The following is a 15,813-nucleotide window of genomic DNA, read 5'->3' as shown; positions in this document are numbered from 1 at the left end:
TTGTCTCACTCAGGGTGTCCAAGCAGGTGGGGAAGAGCTGGGACCGCACCAGGAGCTGCTGCCCCAGCTGACCTTCCCCTCTTCTTCTGCTGAGGGGCTCCAGGGGCCTCATCCAGCTGGCATCAGGGGGAGGAGAGAGACACAACCAGTCAAGCACAGGTTGCATGAATTCGCCTGGGTTGGGATTTGATTTGATGTCAGCTGTCTGGTGACTTCATGCTGCGCAGCATTGAAATGGGGCTAGAAAAGGCTGTGGTGGCAATGCTGGTTTGATGTGATTTTTCCAAAGCAAACCCCGTCACTGTCATGGTCAACTATGACATATTTAAAGAAAAGGAGAGGCCCCTCTGGTGCACGGCCATCTCCTGCTTCTCCCTGCTGCTCCTCGAGTCAGTTGGGTTGGAAGAGGGTGAGCGAGAGGAGGATTTGGCCCTTAGGCAAAAGGAAATTTGCTTTATAAGTCCCTCATGTCTATCATTAACTCTTGTACAGGGAATCAGGGATGTTGCTTCCAGCAAACACTTGTGGTCTCTCTCCATCTCCTCCTCTTTCCCCTGTTTATTGAAAAGCCTGGAGTTGGCCCAGGGAATGAGGGATTTCTGGGTTCAGACCTGGCGCAAGGGGTGTTGATGTTTAAGTCAGGCTGGGGCATAAACTTCATGGGTGAAGATCCTCTTTCAAGAAATGGCAACCAGGTTTTTCCGCTGGTTGCCATCAGCATGATGGGGTGGACAGGGGTGAGAGCAGGGGCAAGGTGAATCAGCAGAAAATTAAAAAAAATTGTAACAGTCTGTGGATGCTAACCCTCCTGGCCCTGGGCAGGCTCCAACTTTGTAATGGACAGTCTCCGGGCAGTCCCTCCATTCCACGCAGTCTGTGCAAGGCAGATGCATCTCAAACACCTCAGACTGTCAGGCCCTTAGGAATATCTGAATAGCTCAGGATCCCTTCCCCACCGCTCACTTTTTTAATAGCTGAAGGACATTAAACCAAGTCTTTTGTTTTTATTTTTGGGTTAACTAAGAATAAAAAGTGTTTAAGTAGCCAGAAAACAAGCACCATCTACAAACCCAGAGCCTGAAGGGCTCTTTGAAGGCCACCAGTGTTCAGAGTGGTGGGATTAGTAGGTGTATGAGCAGCGATGCATCAACCTGATCTCTCTGCAAAGGTGCCTGTCCCCGGCCAGGCAGGACGGTGTCTGGCACAAGGTGAAGTGTGTTTTGTGTCGGTGCTTTGGACAGAAGAAGGGACAGACACACACACACACACAAAGCAACCTCCACATAGGGTGGTCACCTCCGTCTTTGAGCTCTTGCCTGGGATGGGCTTAATACCTCATGGGAAGGGGCAAAAGTGCTTCAGTCTCTGTGAGCTCTCTCCTCCTCCCTGGCTCATGTTCCCAAAGCAGCTTTTCTGCACGAACAGCTCAAAACCACTCGACCTGGTGGGATTCGCACTGGGTTGTGCTGGGTGGGGAATGAAAGATCATGGTGAGGATGTGAACAACCCTTGTCAAATGCTCTGGTGGGGTACGATGGCTGCCAGCAGCTCTCCAGCTGCTCTCTGCAGATTCACTGATGCAAACTGTGCTTTCTTATTTTGCCCGTGGCTGAGACGCATGGCAGCGCCCCTCATCTGCCAAAGCAAAGGCAAAAGGGTCACAGTTGAGAACCATGTCCCCATATGTCAAGCATGGGTTGGGGTGTCAAAATAAAGTAAGGATTAACAGGCTGTGCAAATGGCTCTTCCTTCAATTGGGGATCTGCCTGCGCCACTGGATTGCTCTGTTCCGGGGGATCTGCCTTTGCTGGGGGATCTGCCTGCACTGGGGCATCTGCCTTTGCTCTACAGGCCTCGTCCCATCCACGCAGATGAGGAAGAAGCCTCCTCCTCCAACTCTGCCTGATGGGTGGCTGGCCATCCTTGCCAATCTGCCCATGCTCCACCAAGACACACAGGGAACCAGTCAGTGGACCTGCTTGGTGGAAAGTCAATACTCTACCCATTGTCTCCTTCCAATGCTGAAAACCATAGGCTGCTTTCCTGAAAGCAGAAACAGTGTGAACAAACAGCCATTGTCTGAGGGTTGCACCATTATACCCACCCATTACCAACCAAAACTGAGTGTGACTAGCAATCATCACCAAAAAACAAAGCAACACACAAGTGGTAAGTAGACTTGCCATTTATTTTCAAAAAACACAACAGAAGGGAGTTTTAAAATTCTTCCTTTGAACATGACAGTGACAGAACTACCAGTTTTTTCAAAGGTGAAATTACAAACATTAGAGAACTAGACAAACAGAAGTCAAAACAAAGTAAGAATTAACACGCTGTCCAAACGGCATTTCTTTCGACGGCGGATCTGCCTCCGCCGAGGGATCTGCCTGCTTCGGGGAATCTGTCTGCTCCGGGGGATCTGCCTGCACCGGGGGATCTGCCTGTGCCGGGGGATCTGCCTTTCCGCTGCAGGGCTTGTTCCATCCACGTAGATGAGCGAGACGTCTCCTCCTCCTCCAGCTCTGCCTGAGGGGTGGCCGGCCATGCTTGCCACTCTGCCCATGCTCCACCAAGACACACAGGGAACCGGTCAATGGACCCACTGGGGCTGAGGTCTCGGCAGCAGCAGCCTCTCTCCTCTCCCACTTGTGCTCCTCCCGCCAGTCCCTGGTGGGGAGCTGGAACTGGACTTGCTTGGGGCGGCTCTTCCTCTGCCCTTCCCTATGCAGCAAGGCTACCAAGGCCACTCGGACACACAGATGCTGTGCTGGCGATGCCACAGGACACGTGGAAGGTGTGGAAGTGCTCCTCCAGCTCCTGGGGTGTGGGAACGGGAGAGCCGCGTCTCTCGCCTTTTTCCACCTCTGTGGTTCCTCCAGGAGTGCAGGCAACGGCCAGCAGCTCCCAGTGTCACAGCCCAGGCCTCTGTGACATACCAGCCCCACCCATGATGCGCCAGGGAGCAAAGGCTCCTGGGAGTTTCTGGATGGCTGGGCCCAAAGAGTTGTGGTGAATGGAGTTAAATCCAGACTGGGTATTGGGAAAAATTTCTTCATCGAAAGGGTTGTCAGGCCAGGCTGCCCAGGGAAGTGCTTGAGAGTCCCCATCCCTGGAGATATTTAAAAGACGGGTAGATGAGGTGCTTAGGGACATGGTTTAGTGGTGGACTTGGCAGTGATAGGTTAACGGTTGGCCTTGTTGATCTTAAGGGTCTTTTCCAACCTAAATGATTCTGTGATTCTCTTACCACCTCTTCCCTGGGCATTCGGGGCTGCCACAGGGCTGCCTCGCACAGGGGTACCCAATGCGCTGGGGCCAGAGGGGCACCTTTTGTGAGGCAATGCTGCTCTGGGTGTGTGGCTGTGACCTGTTTGTTTCATTTAACCGGGCTCAGACCAGAGCTGGGCAGCGAGCCACGGCAATGCCTGTCACCTGCCGGGCGGCCACCGGCTCCTGCCCTGCCCACGCAGCACCGGAGCAGTAACTAAACACCGCAGCCTAATAAGAATTGAAAGGCACATGTAAAGGCCTCAGACATGAAATAATAATGAAACAAAAAAACAGATCAAAGCTTTTAATTTCACTCTAAGTACTTTACTCTCACTCTGAGAAATTCTTATCAAAGACAGGCAGATGTTACTGCCTCCAGGGGTCTCAACTCGGCGGTTCCCGATTTGCATTCACTCCACAAACTTGCCTTCAAAACTGGAGACCTATGGTGTAAAAGTAGTGGTGGGTTTTGCTGTGGTGAAACCTCACGCTGAAATTCAAAAGCACCGCGGAGCTGGGTAAGGCTTTTCAGCGCCGCTTCAGTGCTGTACAATTGTAAATACAAATAAATCCCTGTACAAATGCCATCAAGCCTCTGCGTACTGGTAAGATGAAGTATTATCAAGTAACATAAACGTTTATTTCCATGTTAAAACACTAGAACAAGCCTTCCTTTTTGGGCTGTATGTTAGGCAGGAGTGGGTTCACAAGGTTTATAACTAAAATGTACTCCCAGCCCCACCGTGCCATGGGCTGGGCACCCACTCCTGTGGCGCTCAGCTTGCATTAGTCCCCTTTTTTGCCAGATGAAGGTGGGACTTGCCAGGCTTTCATGTGAGGTGGTTTGTCTGGTTTTTCTTTTACCCCTCTGGTCATCAAATTGCTTTCCTTGGTCAAAAGCCCATTTTATGAGCAATACAAGTGATTAGTTTATTGGAAATGGCATTGCAAGGGCCAGCTGGGAGCAGGGCAGGGGCAGGTCAGCCAGGGAGGGCACCCTGAATTTGGGACATTTTCCCCTGAAATCTGGACTCATCCTGGCTCAGCCAGCCAGGCTGGCAGCCTCTGCAAAGGTGACATCAACGCAACTGCATCATCAGGGAGCAAAAATACAGCACATGCCCAGAGGAGCAGGAGCTGCTGTGGCTGCACCAAGCTTATGAGGCTCTCAACCTGTAAGGGCGAGTTGACGTGTGGGTGCCACTCGTTTGCAGCAGCAACTTGCTGAGGTCGTTGGTGTGAATATGCAGCGATCATGTTATAGAGACGCTAGCATTGGCCCGTCTGTAACTTAGCGGGGTCTCCCTGGGAACAGAAAGGGCTGAGGACAGATGGATGGACTGCCCCACATGCTTCCCTGACCAGCAGGCAGAAGGGGGCCTTCCTCCATCCCTCGATGGAGCTGGGCTACCAGCTTGCCCACCCCTAGCTGCCCCAGCCTCCAGGAGATGCCCGAAGGGTGGTGGGACTCCCCACCATCATAGCTGCAAGGAGCCAGGGATGCGCCGCAGGGCTTTGCCTTCCTGAATGTTGGAAGATGAGGTTGCATGGGGCAGCGTCAATTCACTGCGATAGCTCCTCGGTTGCCGGCAGCAGTCCAGCTGAGTTGTTTCTCTGCAGCAATGCTATGAGAGGGCCACATGCTGCCAGCCCGAAGAGTATCAGCCAGGGGCAGGTTAGACAGACCTTGTTTCTGAGCTCAGCTAACAGCCTAGAAAAATAAACTGCACTCTAAGTCCTCTTGGAGAGAAAAAAGCAACATCCCATGTCTTATCAGGGCATAACTATAATACTAGCGGTGCCACAGATGCGCATCTTCAAAGAAAATAGTGCAGAAAATAATTAAGCTCAACGTAAAAGCCTGGGGTGCCCTGCTGCCCTAAGGTTGTGATGAACATGAGGAATTTTGATTCAGGCAGGTTTTAAAGCACCAAGACTGAATTTGACTCTTCTTGGACTATCGGGACCCTTTTGCCAGCTGTTAGTACAGTTGGAGGAGCACAGGAACTACGGTGCCAGGAGCTGGGGATGCCCAGCCATGTGTTGGAGGAGGTCACGAGAGCTTTATGCTTCTCCTTTGGTGGCTCTGGGCAAACACTTGGACCTCCAGGAAAAGCTACAGAAAGGGTTTAGACTTAGTTTTCTCTGCCCAGACAGAAACAAATTACTGCCCCCAAATCATCATTACACCACCGCTAAAAATAGATTTACCTACTTAAGCCCTGGTCTCCTTTGGTGTCTGCAGCATGATGTGGTCAGCAGATACCAGGGGTCACCCTGGGACTGGTTCTGGCAGAGACAGGATTGACCCTGAGTGATCAGCTCTCTCGGCATAGTACCAAAGCCACCCTCTGCTAACATCAGACGTTTCAGCCTGAGAAACGCCCATTCAGGCCCAGCCAGCTGGCTAGGCACCACGGCTGTGGCACACAAGGATTTTTGCCAGGCAGATGCCCCATGCATCCATAAAGCTTTCCTGATGTTTGTCCCCTGCCCCCTCCCAGGGCCAGGGAGAAATTAAGCATTTAAGCAACATGTGTGGGTGCACACCTTGTCTCATAGGTGCTGGCCCGAGCTGCTAGGCTGTTGTTTTATCTCAGTTGTTCCTATGTAATAAATATTAAATTCTGGGCGTCGAGTTCAGATGCTCCCAGTTGAAGGCAAGATTTGAGTTGTGCCCTTTGGCTGCCAGCACCATCCTGCTGTCGGCAGCGGCTGTACGCAAGGCTGGGCTGGTGGCGGGACCTTGTGCCGGGAGGGCTTCAGGGCTCCTGGTGAAGATGGGTGTGCTGGGGACTCTCCTGTCACAGCCTCCCCCTCTCCCCAAAATAACCACGCAGAGGAAATATCTCACCATTTTGCAGCAGTCCTTCCCCAAGGCCCTGCCGCCCCGGCTCTGAGCCCTGCTCCCAGGGCAGACTAGAGCCCCAGCCTCCGGTGGCTGCGGGCACAGGCATACCTGTGGTGGGCAGGTGGTGCCGTGGCCCTGGGTGCTGGCAACTGGCGAGTGGGGGCACCACCAGGCTGAGCCACCGTGGCTGTGCCCGTCAGCAGCTGGCGGAGATGAGAAGGCTGTCAGGCAGTCATCAGCCGCCGCACCAGAGCCGCCCTCTGAAGTCATCCTGAATTAAAAACTAATGATAGTTTTCTTTGATAGCTCGTTTTTGATAGAGCAGCCAGAGAAAAAACAGCCACAAAGGGAATTCAATTTTTTTTTAAATAATTAATTTGACTCTCTTTACTAGATGATTTCTGGGTATTTTCAGTCGTCTTTTTAATTTCTCTCTGTACAACATGAAGGACGAAGTCTTTGGGTGAGGGAAGATGCAGGAATGAAAAATTTCCCAATGTGCTGATATTAGCTTATCAGCCAGCCTTGCTTTCCATGGACAAAGAATGGAGCAAATGGGATTAGGCTCAGACAAAGTGTCCAGTTTAAAGACCAAGGCTGGCTTCATGAGGAGGTTGATTGGGTACTTGCGATGAAGGCAAGCAGCAGGATGCTCTAGCATGCAGGGGACAAAATCTGGCACAGCACAGGTGGAGACACCTAACCAGCCATTATAAAATGGTTACGTTTCCCACTCACAGCATTTAGCGAGTATTCACCTGAAATGTGTCTGTCTGGGTGCTTTCCCTTTCCCACCTTGCCTTCTCCTCTCCTTTAGAAGTTGAAGCAGCTTGAGGCTGCAAGCAGCAAGCACTGCCTTTGGCCAGTTTTGGGGCTCCCGCTGGCAAGGGGCAGGGCAGGGCACCATAAACCTCTTACGAGTAGATGGAGAAGTTCACTAGCATGAAGGACAAGCAGAAGTGCCTTTGAAAAATCCTCTCCCCATGATCATTTGCTCATGACAATCAAATCAACGGTTAATTTGCACTTGGCTATACTCATGTGTGCAAAGATGAAAGGAATGTGCCCAAGACAGAAGTGTTGGGTGTATAAAAGTGTATGGTACGTCTTCTGATACTCATCGTTAGCTTAATGGTGTCTTTTCTTCTGCTGTTCAACTTTGGGACCCCCTAATGGGAAGACCAAAAGAGATGTGATGCAAGATGTGTGTATGAAGAGCTTGACATACCACATCTAACGTCAACCCACTCATACTTGACACACAGTCAATTCTCGGATTTCGCGGCAGTCAATTCTAGCAGAGCAGCTTTGGCTGGCTGCGGTGGCAGACGGACACTTACACCAATCCTGATACTCAGTCTAATGATCATATTTAAACAGGTTAAGAATGATTTCACGTATTACTGTTAAAATGCTTTCTGTCCAGATCATGTTTGGTCTAAAACCTCCCCAGCCCAAACCGCTATGATCCCAGAGCACAAGCAGTGTGTGACAGGCATCAGCCCCAGCTGATTTACCAGGCTAACCAGGAGCAGATACCCAGGAAACCCCACCAAAGCAATCCACTCCTGTGGTACCACATTTCATTAGTGTCGGTGCCTCTTATCCTCCATCTGATGACTGCTGTGATGACTTTTCAGGTGGCATTTCTCATGTACAATTTTACTGCGTTTTGTTAAATTTAGCTGGACACACAAGGGTGTTCAAAACAACTATTAGGCCAAAATACATTTTTCCAGCAGTTGTGATAAGGCTGAATTAAAGGGTCATTAAGAGACCACTATCTGGTCTGCTGTAATCTGCCTTGGCCAGCGTGTATCGCTTTATTTTGTTTTCACTGTACCTATCGACCAAAACACTGGTTGTTTAAAAGAACGAAAAAGGTGCCGGTGCCTGTGGTTAGGTGCACAGAGCAGTGAAGAGGTGCTGGGCTGAGCTTCAGGAGCTTGAGGGGCTTGCCACTTGTCTTGTTTATCACCCTGGTTGCGATGCTAGCCAGGTAGCTTTGGTTTCCTCATCTGCCCCATCCTTCCCTGCTCTTCCCTTCCATCATGACTCCTGCGAGGGGCAGGAGCTGCCTCTCCATCTCTGCACTATCCATCGCCTTCAGCGCCTCAGTGCAACAGGGTTTCCTATAGGGAAATCACTTGATTTCTGAGGCAGCCTCAAACAACTTGTCCTCCAAGATGGTGCTTCCACAGCCGGGTCCCCAGTGACGGCCGTGGACACAGGACATGCAGCGACTACAGAAAATACAGCCGTCACGCTGGGAGCAGAGTCCTATTAACTTTCAAGTGGTAATTATCCAGAGAAGTTGTGATACTGTGACATGCAGAGAATGGGGTGTTTATTGCCTTCCCCGCAGGAGCATGCCGGGTGTCAGGGCTTGTGAGCGAGCTCTACAAAGCCTCTCATTATTTTCATCCTCTCATTTATATTATTTTGTAAAAGCTCTTCTGCTGCAGAAGACAGTGATATTATCTTACTGAATTTTAATGTTATTTTGTAATGGAATGGATTTGTTTTGTCCTTGTGCTGTGGCCACTTACCCATCAGGGCTGGCAGCGTGCACTCTGGACCCTGGAAGGCTTTTGCCGCGGTATTGCTCGGGAGGTCAGCCACAAGCCAAAGATAAGGAAAAAAAAGATTTATTCAAGCTTCAGAATACAATGTGGGGATGGGAATAGAATGTAGGTCTGCTAATCCTTCTGCAAAGGTGGAAGTGGTTTGTGATAGTTCATCATCTTACTTGTATAATTGTTTTGTAGCAGCATTAAGTACTTCATGCCGATGGGACTAATATGGAAGCATCTGGGGGCTACTGGCTGCTGCTGTTTGGTAGCCCAGTGCATGTGAGGGAGCTCCTGTACGAGAGGGACAGGGAGGAGGGGAGCACCTCTCTATGCCCCTGAAGATGGAGCAAGGCAGACACTGACACCAGCCCGTGCCTTGCTCAGCTCTATGCACGTGTTCAGAGTGGAGAGCTACGCAGCCTGACGAGATGCTCTTTCTATTCTGGGCATGGTTTTTAAATACGATATTAGCTTTACTGGACATCAGCTGTGGCTGCATTGCATGTATGCACCTGTAGAGTAGGTTTTTCGAAAGATAGAGGCTGATGAGGACGGCTGCGGGTGGTGGGAAATACAGAAAGAAAAAGATCTTCCTAACTTCTTTTCCCCTTCATCACAACAAGTGTTGGTTATTACATATAAAAGCTCAATCTAGTTATCAAAAGCATAGCCATCTTTCTGCTTCAGAGATGGCGGAAACATGACTTGGGCAATTTCACTCACTCAAACGCTGTAATCAGAAACTTACCCACAGAACCAAACCTCTTGCGGTTTCAGTTCAGTTTATCCAGCCGCAGAACAGCCACGACAGCCTCAGACCATTCCTACCCTCGCAAAAGCGCGGTGGTGGGCGCGAGTGTAACACCACTGCCCAACTTAGGCAGACTGCTGACAGACTGCAGATGATGAAGGATGTAAACGGCAACAGGCAGAGGATGCAGCTTTGAAGGGGTGCAAAATACATATGGAAAAAAAAAAATGCAACACCGGCAGGTGAAGCAGGGGGAGAATGTGTTTCTTTGGAAGCTTTTGAAACAGGAAAACTAAGTACCTTACTACAACTCTTACTATTTTTAGAGCTTTGGGTCAAGAAAGTCCTGGGTGAAGTGTCAAAAATCCACCCATCTGAAGACTCTTCCACGACTGCTGCAGAAATCCAGTTCAGACACTAAAGATGATGCAGTTTGGTGCGTTTTACAGTTGCTTTTTATTGTCCCATTAATTAAGGGGATAATTTTCATGGTAGAAGAGTAAGAGGCTGTAAACTGCTTTTGTGGGCAATTAAAGGTTGAAGTGCAGAAATAATTTGAGAGCACAATTCAGTATTGGGGAACACAATCCATGTAATAGAGAAAAAAACCAAAAAGATAGAAACCCTGATTTCATATTAGGCTTGAGGAGGTTGGCAGGAGTGTCTGCGCTAGCAGTAGCTTAAATGAGTCATTTTTTGAGGAATGAAGCAAAAGAAAATGAAGCAGGTAGTAGACCAGGCTGTGTTTCGGAGAAGCATGTTTCCATGTTGCAGTCTGCAGTTTTGCCCCCCAAGCATTTGGGATAGGCATCAGATCCAGCTGCTCCCAACTACAGGAGCAAGCCCTAACCCTGTGAGTGATGAGCTCGTGCTCTGGGGACTACAGAGAGACTGCCAGTCATTTCTGCACGATGATTGCACCATGGAGAAATCTGGGCCGCAGAAAAGAAGTCAGCTTTAATGATCAGTCAGCTATGTGTGTCATCTCCCCCGGCTCCAGCAGAATTCCCTCCTTACCTCTGGCAATAACTGCAACACCGCATGCAGAAAGGTGATGCCACCTCAAGAGACCATGAATGGGAAACAGCGATGCTCGTTTCCCCTGCTCTGGAGTGCCACAGTGGCCGGCAGAGCTGGAGCCAGGCCCTGGGCGAGCCTGGGGGTCCACGGCTCAGAAGCACGCAGGCAGCTTTCTGGAAGAACGTAATGATTTCTGAACGAACAGCACCAAAACTGAGCCTTTTAAGAAAATGCTTTTATTTTTTGTTGAGTTGGCATGTTCCAGCAGAAATATTTTTTCCAATCAGTTAATCATTTTTAAGACTGAGCTGCTGCCAGCTACTCTAGAGAGGAATAGCCAGGATAGTAGGACTATGGTCCTTCTGCGTACAATTACCATGGCTTTCCTAACACTACAGGCAACAGACCCCAGTTGGGAAGAAACAGGAGAACTCACGTACCATCATGTGTTTGTGTATCTCCAGCTCGAAGAGGCAAACCAAGACTCTCTTCCCTCAGAGTGACAATTCTGGGTAACACTTTTTAGGTGCTCACAGGCCTGGTGTGGAAAAGGGCTTTTTTCCTGGTTGTATTTGAAAGTTTCCTTCTTAGTCTCCAGGCCAGTTCACTGTCCAAACCCCCAACCTAACCCCAAAGAAATCTCATCAGTTAAGGCAGTCCTTTCTCAAGCTTTCCAGTTTGCAAGAAAGAAGACAGCGTTTGTAGCACCCCACTGCAATCCTCCGCTGCTCTCAGATGATGCTGGAGGACACTGGAATCCTTTGCTACATTAGGTGGAATACACTGAAATGGCTTTCCAGGATGTGCACAGATAAAGACAAAAAGCAAACTTCAGATGGTGAAAATGAGTATCACTCCACCAGGAAAGGCAGAACACGTTTCACGCGCCAGCCACATGTATCATTTAACACACAGTTTACATACTTCTCACAGTCACACCTTTGGCTCCAATGGAGATGTTCCTACTTAAAGCAGAGTATGTTTGCTTCCGACTCCTCTTTGTAGGTAAAAACAGGTTAGAAATGAATAGAATACGGGCAGGAACATGACTAGCCAGTAGAGCTTCAACTGAACAGGAGCTTCTCACTTCATAAATTACAGGTGCTGGCAGTAACTCTCCCTGACTTTTTCCCCCCATGCCCCAACACCCCCGCGACTGCTTCAAGAGTGGGAGTGTTGGCAAACTGACATCTTCCAGGGTTGTGAAGACAAACTAGTCAGGAAATGAAGCGGGGGGATGTCTGTACCATCAATCCCATTAAAAGTTCAACCTGCTACCTAAGTACACATTTAACATGTGAATAAAATATCTGGGGCTTTTCTATTATTAGTTTCCTCATGAGTGGATGAATATATTAAAGCTTATAAGGCTCTGAGAGATTCTGTGATGGATGCTGCTCAAGGAGTGCTGCAGCACACACAGACAGAAAATCTGCATTTATGGAAGTTTTTTGTAAGAACTGTAAAGACCCCCCTCGGTTAATGACATTGTTCAATCTTCTTACATTTCTTCGTAGATTCAGGGTAGAAAAGTATTCCCTTCCCCCTTCGGTGCTTGTTGCTAGAGGCATCCTGATAATCAGACTAATCTTGGGACCAATTTTCAACTCCTAACAGCTCAGTAAACTAAAATGCTTAGGCAATTTATTCTCTGTATATTGTCAGCTAGGTAACACTTGATTTCTCATTCCATGACTGCATTTTATTGTTTTAAACTGAAATCCAGCATGTGTGTTTCCAACAGATTATCTCCATAATCACTTTCTTTTTGCTATGGAAATGATCTGAAAATTGTTCTTTGATATGAGAGAAGAGTTCACAAGGCCACACTGTACAAAAGCTCGAATCGTGCAATTATCATTTGTAAAGAGAAACTGTTATCAAAGTAACTGCAGGGGACACCTCCAGGACTCCTCTTAGAGTCAGGAAATTTGAAACATATATTTCTCTAACATGAATTTCACTCCAAACCCTTCTGAATAATTCATGAGAGCTGATTGAATGTCATAGTTAAGTCTGGCACTCAGGACGGAGATTGGGGGCTTCTGCTGCAGATGGAGGATTTCGCCAGTTCCTTTGGGGTAGGGGGGACAGAGCTGGGGTCTCATCACTGCGAGGGTTTTGCTACCCAGGTGCCTTTGAATTGGGAAAGTCCCTTCCCCGTGAGGAGCAGGCTTGCAGGGAAAGGCTGGGGTGGAGGCGAGTACCTTCCTTACGTCTGTCTCGGGCTGCCTGCTGGGGAGGCAGGAAGGCAAAGGGGAGCGGGAGCCCCCGTCCCCCTGCCTCACTGCCCCCACCAGTGCTAACGGCAATCAGAACCAGAGCCTCTGCTTCTCTTAAGCAGCATCAAATTACCCCCACTGGCGGATAACAGATGTTATCTGTTCTTTAACGGAAGAAGGCACCTTGAGATGGGAAAACGCCATTTTGTTCTTCATTCACTAAATGAGAGGAGCTATAAATTGCTGGAAAATGGTAGTTTACAAAGCACTAAAAGGAAGACCTGCAGTTTGGCATGTGACCAATACCGAGAGCGAGTCTGGTTTTAACGATCATCTTGTGTGTCTACAGGCAGGCAAATTAGCTGAAGGGATGCTTGTTGCTTGTACTTCTACTTGTAAGAGTAAAGGGGTCAGAGGCAGCGGCGCCCTGAGGGCTCGCTTCACCAGCACGACTGCTGCTGCCAAATTCCCGCTCTCTCCCAACCTAGGATGAGCCGGAGAACTAAATCCATGAGGGAGTCCCCTCCCCGGGCTCTGGGGACTTTCTGAGCAGAGCTGACTTCCGTGAACTCAGGATTTCACCCCTACAGGGGCCTGCTACGTTACTGTGCTAAAACTATCCAGGACTCACATTCCCATTACGCAGTATAGCCTGAAGACTAAATGCCGTTTGATGTTGCCGGATTTTGGAAGAGAACACGGGGAAATGGAAAACAACCATTTTATAGGACTTATCAGCATTTAATCCCAAAGCACTTTTCTAATGTCAGGTGCTCCTTCTTTTTACAGACAGCAAAACTAAGGCATATCTATTTTGACTGAGGTCAGAGAGTGGCAAAATACTCAGATTTAGTTAATTCCTAGAGGCCAGATTCCTCCCCTGTAAGAACAGGGTGCTGATGCACAGAACCACGCTGCCAAGTCGCTGAGCAGGGCTGAGCGTAATTGTGTTTGGTTTTCATAATACAACAGGCTATGACGCTGTCGCTGATAACTTAGATGTAAAACTGATGAGTTGCAATACAAAACGACGACAGTTTTATCCTTGGCAATCTCATTTTGCTGAAATGCAACAACCATGGATGCTTGTTAATTATTCTCTTTGTATTACGCAAGACTTTATACTTAAATAGGAGTCGTGTGGTTATTACTTACAGATATTCAAAAGCCAAAAAGTTGTCTTTAAGACACCTGAGGAACAGGAAAACACACGACTGTGAAGTGAGAAGTTGGTCCTAACACATCTTGTTCTAAAGCCTCTGTATTTTTCAAATTTTAATCATTGCCTAGTGCTATAGATGACACCTACTGGGCAAATGAAGGCCTGGCACATCCAGCATTTCACAGCCTTCTGAATACTTGGTTATTTCCTGAAATTGCTGTCAAGAATGAATCCTCTCTACCCACTGCAATAAGATTTTGTTGCACCCTTTATGCAGGCAGGCAGTTTGTAACTGCTAAGAGGAAGGCCAGAAGTACAAACCCTCAGCTTGCTAGAACCTACAGGATAAAAAGTGGCTCTGTGTTTGCAGAGGAGGGGATGCCCAAATTCCCCTCCTGAGACTATTACTTTTACTGACATCTAAATAGTCCTTCTGTTTTGTAAGCTTTGTACAGAAGCAGGAAGACCAGAGCATTAGGGAAAATACTGCTTACCGTTTTTTAACCACTGGCTAATTTTTTGCTTTGCAGGCAACTATAATGATAACTTTGTTACACCACCCCATTACCAATCAGTGTTAAACAATAAAATAGCAGTGTGCTGGAGTTCATCAAATACAAACGATATTAATGGCATAGTTAGAAAGAAAACACTGACAACTCTCCCTTTATGTTGGCTAATTATTCACATTGGGACTAACAATAGACTTTCAATGAATAAAAATGATATTAGGTATATTATCCAAGTTGTTGCTCTTACTGCTTTCTAGAGAAACTGATCTGAAGAGCAGATTTCTTTCAACTCAAACTGCAAAAGCATGCAACCCAAACATCAGGGGTACTCTTCTCAAAGTTAGTCTACATTCTGTATTATGTACTCACTGATATAACTCCACTGATGAAAATTCCAAGTATTTAGAGAAAAAAACCATAAGATTATTGCTCCCCATTTGAACTTATAATAAGAAAAAAAACTTCCACACACTTTGCATGTGCAACTACAGTGATTAACTGCATATATTCGATATTTGCAAGCATAATTAGTTAGCTGTCTGCACAACTCCAATTACCCAGGAAACACTTTATTCTCCATGGTAATTGCAAACCTGATGTGCCACAACTGCCCACACCTTTTCGTGTAAAACAAGACACTGAAATATATGGAAAAATAGTTTAGAAATTTTAGTATCTTAAAAATTGATTCCATCTTTTATTAACTTAATAGGGAAATTTCTAACAAACTTGTATTCAAATAAAAAAAAATAAAAAAAGAAGAAACCTGTACATTCAGAAGTGGTCCAGTGGTCCAGCTCTGCATGGCCCCAGAAAATAATGCCACATAGTAAGGTCTCCAGATCCCCAAAGAAATGACAGACTGGCACATAGTGTCATGATTTTTTTTTAGCATACCATTTTTTGTCAGCTGCTTAAGTTTAATAAGGGGATTCATGCTGACCTGTTGGTCTTTGAATGTTCACTTACATATTCTCCCCCATGGGATGAGACTATAGGGGGCAGTGTGCTTCTCCCAACATCTTTGGTATTTGGAAAGCTATAGGAACTTTGCTCTGTATGGAAAGTTTTCTTCGCAGGAGAGAGCCCTGAATATAAAGCTCCCACCAGTTGAGGCACGGAGACCTTTCCCTCAGGCAGCCATACTCCATTTTCCCTTCTGGGAGCATTAAGGTAAGATCTCACCAGGCACTGTTCGGGAGTTGAATATATTAATGTAGAAATCTATCAGCAGTTCAGTGAAGAGATTCAGAGGTACCAGAGCACTCAGGGAAGCTGTTCCTTTCGACGGCCAGATCAAATTCAAGCCAAAGACACAGGCCAGGCTGGATGCTGTCATTCTGTTATATATGCTCTCCTGTGAAACCTGGAAAAACATAAACATGAATATATATATGCAGACACGTGCCCCAGAGAGCAAGAGACAAGACACCATCCTGTATTGAGGATGAA

General features: G+C 47.7%; 1 protein-coding gene across 5 annotated transcripts in view; it reads right to left on the bottom strand.

Moving 5' to 3' along the window:
* Positions 1-9,958: 9,958 nt before the first annotated feature.
* ARHGAP8 (Rho GTPase activating protein 8) overlaps positions 9,959-15,813 on the bottom strand; it is an 86,245-nt gene continuing 80,390 nt past the window's right edge. For all 5 annotated transcript variants that reach the window (XM_087766340.1, XM_087766339.1, XM_087766341.1 and 2 more), the window contains one exon: positions 9,959-15,727. In XM_087766340.1, the coding sequence (XP_087622466.1) occupies positions 15,530-15,727 (198 nt within the window). In that variant the 3' untranslated portion in view covers positions 9,959-15,529. The remainder of the gene's footprint in view (positions 15,728-15,813) is intronic.

Source organism: Nipponia nippon, unplaced genomic scaffold (genome assembly GCF_047370975.1).
Source record: "Nipponia nippon isolate SJK-2023a ecotype South Korea unplaced genomic scaffold, ASM4737097v1 scaffold_3, whole genome shotgun sequence".
NCBI classification, from domain to species: Eukaryota; Metazoa; Chordata; class Aves; order Pelecaniformes; family Threskiornithidae; genus Nipponia; species Nipponia nippon.
This window is presented reverse-complemented; position numbering and strand designations above follow the sequence as displayed.